This window comes from Lemur catta, chromosome 3 (assembly GCF_020740605.2).
Source record: "Lemur catta isolate mLemCat1 chromosome 3, mLemCat1.pri, whole genome shotgun sequence".
Lineage (NCBI taxonomy): Eukaryota > Metazoa > Chordata > Mammalia > Primates > Lemuridae > Lemur > Lemur catta.
This window is the reverse complement of record NC_059130.1, coordinates 78,611,507-78,624,271: the sequence shown is the minus strand read 5'-3', so window position 1 is coordinate 78,624,271 and position 12,765 is coordinate 78,611,507. Positions and strand designations below refer to the sequence as shown.

Genomic DNA, 12,765 nt, shown 5'->3' with positions numbered 1-12,765 from the left:
TGCAGTGGTGAACAAGATAGTTACAACTTCTGGCTTTGTGAACTTATGGTCTAGTGGAGAAGATGGACATTAAAAACAGAAGTGTATGACAATAATTAAAAGTTTCATGAAGAAAAAATATAGTGTTATGTGAGAGAGAAAGATAGGAGAGACATAATTTGGGGAGTTCATCTGCTCCCAATTCAAGGCTTCCAGGCAATCTTAAACCAAGTCATGAAACTGTGTTAATTATGTCCATTATAATTAGAAGGACATTCACTCTTCTCTTGGTGATTTCATTCCTTTTTATGGCTGAGTAGTACTCCAGGGTGTGCGTGTGTGTGTGTGTGTGTGTGTGTGTGTGTGTGTGTGTGTGTATCACATTTTCTTTACTCATGAATTGATGGACACTTAGGTTGATTCCACATCTTTGCAATTGTGAATTGTGTTGCAATAAACATTTGAGTGCAGGTGTCTTTTTGATAAAAGAGCTTCATTTCTTTTGGATAGATATCTAGCAGTGAGATTGCTGGGTTGAATAGTAGGTCTACGCTTATTTCTTTGAGGAATCTCCATTCTGTTTTCCATAGGGGTTGTACTAATTTGCAGTCCCACCAACAGTGTGTAAGTGTTCCTTTCTTTCTGCATCCATGCCAGGATCTATTATTTTTTGACTTTTTAATAATGGCCATTCTGATAGGGTGGTATCTCATTGTAGTTTTAATTTGCATTTCCCTGATGATTAGTAATGTTGAACATTTTTTCATGTTTTTTGGCCATTTGTCTAACTTCTTTCAAAACCTGTTCATGTCTTTTGCCTACCTTTTGATGTTTTGTTTTGTTTTGTTTTTGATGATTTGTTGGGGTTCTTTGTAGATTCTGGGTATTAGACCTTTGTCATATGTATATTTTGTGAATATTTTCTCCCATTCTTTAGGTTGTCCATTCACTCTGTTGATTATTTCTTTTGCTGTGCAGAAGCTTGTTGATTTAATTAAGTCTCGTTTATTTATTTTTATTGTTGCTGTATTTGCCTTTGGGGTCTTAGTCATAAATTCTTTGCCTAGGTCAATCTCTTGAAGAGTTTTTCCATGTTTTTTTCCTAGTATTTTTATGGTTTCATGTCTTATATTTAAGTCTTTTGTCCATCTTGAAATAATTTTTATCTATGGCAAGAGATAGTGATCCTGTGCATTCTTCTGCACATGGCTATCCAATTTTCCCAGCACCATTTTTTGAATAGAGCTTCCTTTCCTCAGTGTATATATATTGTTGTCTGCTTTGTTGAAGATCACTTGGTTGTGGGTAGATGGTTTTATTTCTGGATTCTCTGTTCTGTTCCATTGGTCTGTGTCTCTACTTTTATACCAGTACCATGCCATTTTGGTTATTATAGCCTTACAGTATAATTTGAAGTCAGGTAATGTGATGCCTCTATATTTGTTCTTTTTGCTTAGGATTGCTTTGGCTATTCAGGCTCTTTTTTGGTTCCAAATGAACCTTAGGATTTTTTTTTTTCTATATCTATGAAATATAACATAGTATTTTGATGGTGATTATACTGAATCTATAAATTACTTTGGGCAGTATGGACATTTTAACAACGTTGATTCTACCAGTCCATGAGCAGGAGATGTTTTCCCATTTATTTGTGTCATCTGTGATTTCTTTTATCAGTATTTTGTAGTTCTCCTTGTAGAGATCTTTCACCTCCTTGGTTAAGTGTATTCGTTGGTGTTTTATTTTCTTTGTAGCTATTGTGAATGGTATTGATTCCTTTATTTGACTATCAGCTTGACTGTTACTAGTACATAGAAATGCTTCTGACTTGTGTACATTGCTTTTGTAACCTGAGCTTTGCTGAATTTATCTATCCATTCCAGGATTCTTTTGATGTAATCTTTAGGGTTTTCTAGGCACACGATCATATAGTCAGCAAACAGGTATAGTTTGACCTCTTCTTTCCCTTTCCTTGCTTTGGTGTCAGGGTAATACTGGCTTCATAGAATGAGTTAGGGAAGATTCCCTCCGTTTTGATGTTATGGAATAGTTTTGTAGGATAGGTATCAGTTCCTTTGTAGGTCTGGTAGCATTCAGCTGTGAATCTATCTGGTCCAGAGCATTTTTTTGTTGGGAGATTTTTTTATTACTGCTTCAATCTCGCTGCTCATTATTGGTCTGTTCAGGTTTTCTATTTCATTCTGATTTAGGCTTGAGAGGTTGTGTGTTTCCAGGAATTTAACCATTTCCTCTGGGTTTTCTAGTTTGTTTGTGTAGAGGTTTTTGTAGTATTCATGGATGATATTTTGTATTTCTGTGGTATCAGTTGTAATGTCTCCTTTTTTGTTACAGACTGTGAGGTTATTTGAGTCCTTTCTCTTCTATTTATGGATAATCTGGCTAATGGTCTATTGATTTTGTTTCTCTTTTCAAAGGAACAACTTTTTGTTTCATTCATTCTTTGTATTTTTTTTTGGTTTCCATTTCTTTTGGTTCTGCTCTAAGTTTTGTTACTTCTTTCCTTCTTTGTGTTTGGTTCTTCTTTTTCTAGTTCTTTGAGATATGGTATTAGGTTGTTAGTTTTTGATCTTGCTTTCTTTTGATGTAGGCATTTAAGGCTGTGAATTTTCCCCTTAAGACTGCTATTTCTGTATTTCATGGATTTTGAAAGCTTATTTCACCTCTGTCATTCAATTCAAGGAATCTTTTGATTTGTATCTTAATTTCATCATTGACCCAGGGACCTTTCAGCAGCAGGTTGTTTAATTTCCATGAGTTTGTGTAGTTTTGAGTATTCTCCTGAAATTCATTTTTAGTTTTATTCCACTGTGGTCTGAGAAGATACATGGTATGAGTTTGATTTCTTTTGAATTTGCTGAGACTTGTTTTACGGCCTAAGATATGATCAATATTGGAAAATGTCCCATGTGCTGATGAGAAAAATGTATATTCAGTAGTTTTGGGTAGAGTGTTCTGTAAATGTCTGTTACGTCCATTTGTTCTAGAATCCTGTTTAAGTCCAGTGTTCCTTTATTCATTTTCTGCTTCAGTGATCTGTCCAGTTCTGTCAGTGGAGTGTTTAAGTCCCTGGCAATTAAGATGCTACTGTTTAGTTTTTCACTTAGATCTAGAATTTGCTTTATGAAACATGGAGCTCCTGTGTTAGTTGCGTGTGTGTGTGTGTGTGTGTGTGTGCGTGAATAGGATTGTTATGTCTTCTTGTTGAATTGCTCCTTTTACCATATATAATGACCATCTTTGTCTTTTTTTTTTTTTTTACCAATGTTGATTTAAAGTATGTTTTATCATATCTATATTTATGGTTATACCTGCTTGCTTTTGCTCAATCTGTGTGTTTGAGCATAACTTTTTAGCTGTTGACTTTCATACTAGGGTAATCATGTAATGAGCTTGCCATTTTGTTGGGTGGCCTCCAAATGTTAATAAGTGGTAATCATTTCTCTAGACCTGCTTTGCTTTCTCAGAAAAAAGTTCTGCCATCTCTTGCCTGTGGAATGTATGTTGCCTGCTAGTGCTCCAGGAATAGAAGTGAAGGATACTGAGGGCCTTACTGTTTCCTACTTTGGACTTACTCAGCTTCTAAAGTCATCACTGTTCTTAGTGTACAAAAGTTCATATCTATACCTATTCAATTTTTCCAAAGAATAAATGTTTACTTTCCTCTATAGGGGATGGCTGGAAGGGAGTGAAAAGTGTTAGTTGTAGGGCAGGACCTGAGGATTGAGTCTATACAGGTTTTCAGTTAGTTTCCTTGCTTTCAGTTGTGTGTCACCTCTGCTTTTTATGATGTCTTTTGCCTACATAAACTGTGCCTCTCCAAGTTCTGCAGGATGGACTTGCTTATTTTACATAGTTACCCCACCAACACATGTTTCCAACTCGTGAGCATAGATTGTATCTCCTCTGTTTTCTTGGAAATGGCCTGATGTAGATTATTTTTATTTTATCTCATACCCCATTTTTCCCCCTCCTTTTTACTTGTTCCTGACCTAATGATTATCAAATAATCATTTGTTAATTCAATGATGAACTTATTACCTGTTCAATGATAACTTATTACCTAGTAGTGTTGGTGTTTGAGGCCATAAAATTGCAAGTAAAAGTGTATTAGGGAATTAATCATTTGATTGTGGAATGCATATCAGCATAGGAGGAAAACTTACCTATAGCCAGTAGTCCTTCAGCTCCAGAACAACAGTTTTTATTACAGCCATTGAATCCTAGAGATCTTAGAGGTTATTCATTCCAGAGCTAACATTTGTTGAGTCCTCACCATATGTCAGGTACTGTACTAAGCACTTTATATACATTATCTCACTTAGTCTGTATAAACCTTCTGAGGTAAGTACTATTATCGTCATTTTACAGATGAGGAATCTTATGTTTAGGAAGGTGTAATAACTTTCACAAAGGCCACAACTAATAAATGATAGTGCTGAGATTCAAACCTCAGATAGTAACTCAAAAATATGGAATATGTGCTCATATGCACTATGCTATATAGTCTCCTGTTTATGCATCAATCCATGTTCTATACATATCTAATCTTTATTTCAGGTGATAGCAAACTAATGATTTCCCTTGGAAGTCTTTTCAATTTTCCAATAAACCCTTAATGTTAAAACAGCTTTTTCTTATATTGAGTTGAAATCAGCCTCCATGTAACTTTTACTCCTTAGTCTCATAGAGCAAGAGAATAAGTTTGCTTCCTCTTCTAGGATAAACATCCCCATTTTCTGTAGTGGTACACAATTTTCCATACCAACACTATTTTGGCAAATGTCTTTTCGAAATCACTTTAGTATTTCAGACTATGTTTGTGATTATATTTCCTAGAGGTCCTCCTTCTATTAATAGTACTGTGGTCTCCAAGTGAGATCTGAGGGGTATTTTTCTTTCAGAGGTCTTCTTTAGCTCTGGAATCTAATATTTAAGGGAACTCTGATCTGATTTCTTTTAAAATCTTAAGGAGCTTATAATAATAGTTTAGTTGGGAAGACATGAAGTGGACACTAAAGGTAAATGACTATACAAGAATATATTTAATAAATGCCAGAAGACTAATATCATGATAATAATGGCAATAATAATGATAAAGCTAACACATTAGATGCTTCTAAGTGCTTTACATATATTAACTGATTTAATCTGCACAACAACTCTGTGAGATACTATCGTTATTGACATTTATAGCTAAGGAAAATGAGACAGTCTGGTTAAGTAACTTGCCCAGGGTCACACAATTAATAAGTATCAGCCAGGTTTTGGACTGAGACTGTCTAGTTCCATTGGAAAAGGGAATAATCATTGTGGACTGAGGTAGTTGTCAGTGGAACTTAGGCTGCAACTGATAAGAGTTTGTGTAATCAGAAAGGAAGTATGAAGGATGACTAGATGATAGAAACATCATGAGCAGAAACACTAAGGTAGAATGTTGTGAGAATTTTATGGTAGAATGTTTATGACGTAGAATATTTAAGGGAACAATGAAGCCTAAATCCCTTGTTAATTTGGGTTATAAGGGCACTCTTACTCTTAAAAGATACTCTGACCTTTTTCCTCTACCCTCAAGCCACACTGGCCTTCTTTCTGTTCTTTGAATATGCTAAGGGTGCTGGCGTGCTAGGGCCTTTGCAGTAGTTGATTTCTCTGCCTAGAGTGCACTTTTCCCAGAACTTTTATGTCTGACTCCTTATTGTCATTCAGGTCTCAGCTTGGCCTTTTCTGACCACACAATGTGAAGCCTTTCAGTCCTTCCTTAGCACATGACCCTGTTTTATTTGTATCATGGTTCTCATCTCTGGGTGGTGTACAAATACCATTGGTTACCTGTTCAAATCCCACCCCTCTTTCTTTTTTGCTAAGAGAATCCTGATGATGTTTGAGGTAGTAGTGCCCACCCAAATACTCATTTTTCTAGTCTCCCATTTATTTAGATACAGTTTGATTAATGAAATATAAGTGGATGTGCACTAGAAGTTTCTGGGGAAGCTTTTCTCTACTTATGTAATGGGATGTAGATGTAATGTGGTCACTCCCCCTATTTATACCTGCCCTTGCCTTGAATTTAAATAAACATTTGCGGTTTCAGCAATCCTAGTGTGATTATGATAAAGGCCAAGAGAATTGCAGAAACTGTTTGCCTGATGTCACTTAACCAAAGCTAACAATGTCAGACTTTTGGTTATGTGCTAAAAACAGTTCCTGTTATTTAAAATGGGTGATTTTTTTTTCTGGTTTTTTGTTCTTTGTGTGTATGTTTGTCACTTGCAATAAAACTATTCCTAATTAATTTAAGCAATGTTATAATACCATTGATAAAAAAGTCTGGAAGGGGCTAATTTTGGGAGGAAGAAATAATTTTATTTTGGTGTAATCAATTTGAGTTCATATTGCAGTCATGCCTCCACTTAAGTGTTGGAGGTGGTATAGGTAGTGGTTATACTAGAGCCAGATGGCCTATGATCAAATTCTGGCTCTGCCAGTTACTAGCTGTGTGATCTTACACATCCCCTAACCTCTCAATATTTCAGTTCTTTCATCTGTAAAACATGGGTGATAATAAAGCTTAGCAGAGAAATTATTGAAACTGGGAATAGACATTTTAAGGGAGAGAATATAAAATGAGTTAATATATAGAGAAGAAAAAATATATAGAGAGAAGATAAAGGATCAACAATTGATTTTTTTTCTGTATTTTGGGATGCCAAAAGTGGAGTCAATGAAGGAGGAAGTAGAGAAGAAATTGTTCAGAAAATAGAAGGAGAAAAAGGAAAGCAAAATATTACAGAAATCAAGGAAGTTGTATTTTAAGAAAGAAATGCTCAGCAGTGATGATTGTTGTAGAAAGACGAAGAAGGAATAATAGAATAGGAACTAATAAAAGGCCTTTTTATTAAATATTTGAGGGCTAGAAGAAAGTACGTTAAGTACAGTGAGGAGTAAAATTGGGTTGCTGGGATTTAAGATTGTATAGTGAGGAGGTAGAATGGAGTTAACATTACTTGCATATTTAGCTTACTCTGTGTTACGTAGCTAACCTAATTTGGAATTTTTTCATGTAGATTTTATACCAACCATTGTGGAAGGACTTAAAGGTTTTGACAATGTAGCCATTCTTGCAATACAAAAAAGGCAACTAAACTTTTCACTTTTTAATAAAAGTTTTCAGAATCAAATTTTCAAATCAGTGGCGATTCTTAAGAAACAAAAATCTAAAAAAAAAAATTTCTCATTTGATGCTCAGAGCTCTGAAAAGTGTTTTGAAAGGCATGTTAATAAGTCATTGATGTCTTATATCCCAATAATTCATTATCAATTTATCTCTTTTTGTTATGGCTGCTGCTGTTTATATGCCATCTTGGAAAAGTCATTTAAATTCTTTGGGTCTGAATTTTCCCATTTAGGAAGTGAGAGTGAATTAGATAATTTCTAAAGTTTCCTTTGGCATTTTCATTTTTGTCTTAAAATTACTTCCTTCTTGTATCATGTTTATGTGCTGATAGGCTATCACTTACCTTATTACTCTACTCAACTATCCTTTAATATGTATTCTTAATATACTTTATTTTTTAGAGCAGTTTTAGGTTCATAGCAAAATTGACTGGAAAGTACAGAGAGAGTTGTCATATATCCCCTACCCCACTATCAGTGTCCCACACTGGAGTGGTACATTTGTTACAATCGATGAACCTACCTTGACACATCTTTATCACCCAAAGTTCATAGTTTACATTAAGGTTCACTCTATGTGTATGTATTCTTTGGGTTTTGACAAATATGTGATGACATGCATCTACCATTGTAATATGATACAGAAATAGTTTCATTGCCATAAAAATCCTCTCTGCTCTGCCTATTCATTCCTCTCTCTCTCTGTTAGCCACTGATCTTTTTACTCTTTCCATAGTTTTATCTTTTCCACAATGTCATATAGTTGGAATCATACAGTATGTAGTCTTTTCAGATTGACTGCTTTCACTTAATGATATGGATTGAAGGTTCCTTCCTATCTTTTGTTAGCTTGATAGTTTGTTTATTTTTATCACCGAATAATATTCCATTGTCTGGCTGTATCACAGTTTATTTATCCATTCACCTACTAAAGAATATCTTGGTTGCTTCCAGGTTTTGGTGGTTATGAATAAAGCTGCTACAAAGCTGTTTTTGTGTGGATATAACTTTTCAACTCTTTTGGGTAAACCTTTAATATATTTTCAATTTGATGGTCATTAAAAATATTTTAAATAAACTCAGAAAAGTTATAAATATGGTAATTCTTAAAGCCTGAATCAATAAATATTAAGAGGCCTTACATTGCAAGAAGGTTTGCAAAAAGTAGGTGCATTTTTATAATTAAAGGGTAGAAGTTCCTTTCTGACATTTTTTCCCTAGGCACAGATTTGAATCTTAACTTTGATGAGCAACTTAGTCCTATAGTAATAAACTCAAATGACTTCTTTCTTGAGCTTGAAAGAAGGGATGAAGAGATGACAATGTTAGTTCTGCTGTGTTGGTCTGACAATGATATAATGTGAATACCTGCCCATTAGATACTAGACTTTTATAAGTGATGTTAAATGAGTATAAGATGATAACAATTTTGAATTATTTTGGCTGGAAGTGAGAGATGATTCATCAGATACTAACCCTCTCTGTCTCTTGTTTTTCATTTTCCACATTTTTGCCCTCTTCTCTCCCTTTTTGGGGGAACAAAAATAAAATAAATTTAAGCAATATATAAATTAGAACCATAATGTGAATTATAGATCTGATTTTTACTACATGTAGATTTTTTTTTAGTATTTGAATGTTTTTAAGTGGTTCTTTTCCATTCAATCAAAAATATATTTCATTATTAACTATCTCACTGAAATATTTTTAATTAATATTGTATTTATATGCTAGGCCTACCTATTTATCATAGCCATGCTTCAAGAGAATCTATAAATACATAAGGATTTGCTGATCTTTCAGTTGAATGTTGACATTTTGGAGAATTTAGTTTTACCCCTGAAATTATCTTTTAAAAACATTATATTTAATTGATCATGATTAATGATGTATGTAAGTACTATTGATATTTTTTCAGCATTCTCTGTAAATTACATAGTAACTTTTCAAAATCCTCTTTATATGGTCCTGATTATCAATAAAAAAGTTTTTCTGTCAAAACATTTTTCATCTAAAATTTTTTATTCATTTTTTAATGAAAGTTAGTTGGATTTTTGAATAGAACTTGTTTAACAGAAAAATTTTTAGTTGTTTATAGAATGCTGTCAGTCCCAAATTGACAGGGTGTAACAGTTATGGATATCCCCACAAAATTCTAGGTATTGCTTTTTTGGTATGTAATACAGCTTTAGAAGGTATTATGTGAAGTGTGGATTATTACTAGATTATTACTATGTATGAGAACACTATTTTTTATGTTTACTAGATTAATATAGAAATATTTCAGTCAAAATATTTTTTTAAATATAGGAATCGTTGAAAAAAGTCAAACTTAATTTTTTACCTTTTGGTCTTCTTAACAATTCCCTGAGGTAGGAAAACTGGATCTTTTGCCCTGTTCTATAGATACTACTTAGGTAGAGTGATTTGTCCAAGGTTTCATCAAGGTAAGTTGCAGAATTGAGATGAAAGTGGACCTTCTGACTCCAGTTTAATGCTTTTTTTTTCTTTGTTAGGCTACCAAACAGTCTTCCAAAATATTTTACCTTAGTCAGTGATACCATTTTGTTTCATTGTATTACTCCCCAAAGAATATAAATCACACTTTAATTCAATATGCCTTCAAACTAAAGTGACCTGAAGACTTACTTTGGGGCAATTAGGGGGTGGGAGTGAGCATATACTTAATTTTTGATGAGCTAGTCTTAATAGACTAGCTCATGTATTTACCTATAAATAAACTATTCAATGCTAATCAGTTTTGTCTTTAAGCCCCAACAGTTAAAGCAATGGCATTGAGCGAATGTAAATGAAAGAAGCAAACAGAAGAGGTTAAACATTAGATTTGTCATATGGTCCTAGTGTGCACTGTATGCATCTCGTAAGAGATTCTTCTGTACTTTCTGTTTCAGATGCTGAAAATTTCTTCTAAGGAGAAATATCCCTTATTTACTTTTGTAAATGGTCATTCCAGAGACTATGATTTTACATCTACTACAACCAATGAAGAAGACCTTTTCTCAGAGGATGAAAAGAAAAGACTAAAAAGATTTAGCACTGAAGAGTTTGTCTTGCTTTAAAGATTAGCACCTTTGTGCTTGATGAGAAGAACTTTGAAAGGGGAAAAATGAAGAGAAATGAGAAACAAGTATACTTGAAACTGGTTATTCTCACAAATATTTTACATGTTCTTTTAAAAAAGAACATTTGAAAATATACAAGTTTAAAATATTTTTCTAAAAGAGAAATGATTTAATGAATCTTGCTTTCTAATAAATATTGAGTGATTCTGATTGCATTCCTACTTCTCTAAGATTTGCTAATGATAACTCTACCTTAACTATAAGCCTTTTATCTTCAAAGTCTTTCATCTGAGCCCACTGGTCTCCTGGAGATTTTGTGATACAGGTCCCCACTCCCCTCCCAAAAACCAGGATCATCAAATAGTTTCAAAAATTTCAGTTTGTATTGATAACCAGAAGACCAGAGAATGAATTTTTAGTGTTGCCTAGCTTGCTGTTAACATAACTGAAGGATGCTTTTGGATGTCTCTTGATAATTAAACAGTACGTGTTAGCAGTGATATGCATACAGTTGTATAAGCAGAATTATAAGTTAAGGTAATACTTAGCAATATGATTTTATAATGGCTCCTCATTATGCTTGCTATTGAGCCTTCTATGAGGAGTGAATATAAAGTATTGGTTTTCCCCATAAATTTAAAGGTTATGTTATTAATACTAACTGCATCCAATCAAATCAGATAAAGGCAATTATAAAATAGTAGTAGTGTTTGTTTCCTATCTCAAAAGTGAAATTTTATGGGAACTCAACGTATTATGCCGTTTTAAAATCTAAAGTACCAAGAAAGACATCGGTAGATGTTTCTCTACGTGATTTTTTGCTATTTGTATAAGGCAGTGTAGTAGTGTTTAAAAGCTGAGACCATCTGTAAGGTAAATCTGCCTTAAGTGTATTATGTGTTACTTAAAGGCAAACTTGTGATATAAAAGTACAAAAGCCAGGATTATAAAATAAATACTTTAATAAAGATGTGAGAAGATAAAATGCTTTTGTTTTGGTTTTAATGGTGGGATTATTTTAATCCTTTCATTTGAAAAATTAGTCCCAAGTGAATTCTGTTTATTTATAATAAAGGCATATAATTTTGTCCTGAAAGAAAAATATTAACTTTTTTATGGCGTTCCATGTTTCAGTGTAGAAAAGTCACTTATAAAGGCATATCATCTAAAGTCATTGATCTCTTCCATCAGAAAGCCTATTTGTTTAGAGTTGCATGTAAAGCTGAAATAGAGGGTGGGCAGATTGCTTTAGTATGCCTGATCAGGAGAGAAATCAGGTTTGACATTTCCCAGTGAGGATGGTTTATTGAATTGTAATAAATAGTCTAAAATCTAAAATTTTCCTTTACCCTAGATAAAATCTGAACAAATTCAGTCCAATACTAATTTTCCTACAATGTCAAAGCAGTATAGGAACAAGAACCCAGTGGTATGCCAGGTTTTATACACTGCATCCTCTCATCTAAGCTATTGCTATTTACTGTTCCTACACAACTGCAGTATTCACAGGATTCTATATTAAACACATCAAATGAGAGCACTCATACTTTCAGATGGATCACAAGTGATTGTAAATGTTCTTACAAGAACTGTATAAAAGCTTAAGCTATAAGATAGCATTTTTATTTTCTCACCTTATTTAAGGATCATTTTTAAGTAGAATTTTGGAATGAGACAAAATTACACCTAGGCAAAGTTAATGTGAGAGGAGGCAAAAACTTCCTTTACATTGAATTGTATTGAAAACACTCAATGTATTGTACAACCAAAACACATCTTATAATGAAGTCATCCTCATGACTGGGAATAAATGTTTAGAATCAGAAATTGTTAGCATAATATGCACATTAAAAGTATTCAGTAATATATTTGAGTGAATGAATGCATGCATGAAAATTGAGAGAGGCTGATGAATTTATCTTGAGCCTGCTAATTCAACTTCAGCTGAAGACCGGCCAAAAGTTATGCTAATCTTTTATTGGGAGGGCAGCAACTAAACTATCTTATTAGATTTCAAATAAAGGTACTGTGTATCCTGGTTTCAGACTTTGTTTTGAACACAGATTTCATTTCAAGTTCTGACAGCTAGTAAACTCAGTCAATAAAGCTTATGGATGATGATCTCTTTCAGCATGGAATAAAGGAAAGTCAAAAAGGACAAGATTCTAAGATGGGTGTTCTTTTAGAATTATGATAGGAGGATCCTCCTTTTGGACATCAATATTGAGATACTGGATTTTACCATTAACATTTCAGAAATGAATTTTTAAAATTCTTGATGTGACTTTTTCATGGTGAGGTTTTCTTTCTCTCTTCTGCATAAAATTTGACACTTTGAATCTCCTTTGTCAATGTATTAACCACCAGCAGGCAATCTTAAGAGTGATCATTTGTTGAATGAGTGAATGATAAGATCCTTTTATGATATAAAGCCAGAACAGTTAAAGCAATGGCATTGGACGAATGTAAATGAAAGAAGCTAACAGAAGAGGTTAAACATTAGATTTGT

The 12,765-nt window shown here is 33.5% G+C and overlaps 1 protein-coding gene across 7 annotated transcripts in view; it reads left to right on the top strand.

The window, feature by feature from the left end:
• Positions 1-10,466, top strand: part of ATG4C (autophagy related 4C cysteine peptidase) — an 80,784-nt gene extending 70,318 nt beyond the window's left edge. For all 7 annotated transcript variants that reach the window (XM_045547859.1, XM_045547861.1, XM_045547855.1 and 4 more), the window contains one exon: positions 10,086-10,466. In XM_045547859.1, coding sequence (XP_045403815.1) covers positions 10,086-10,253 — 168 coding nt within the window. In that variant the 3' untranslated portion in view covers positions 10,254-10,466. The remainder of the gene's footprint in view (positions 1-10,085) is intronic.
• Positions 10,467-12,765: the final 2,299 nt, after the last annotated feature.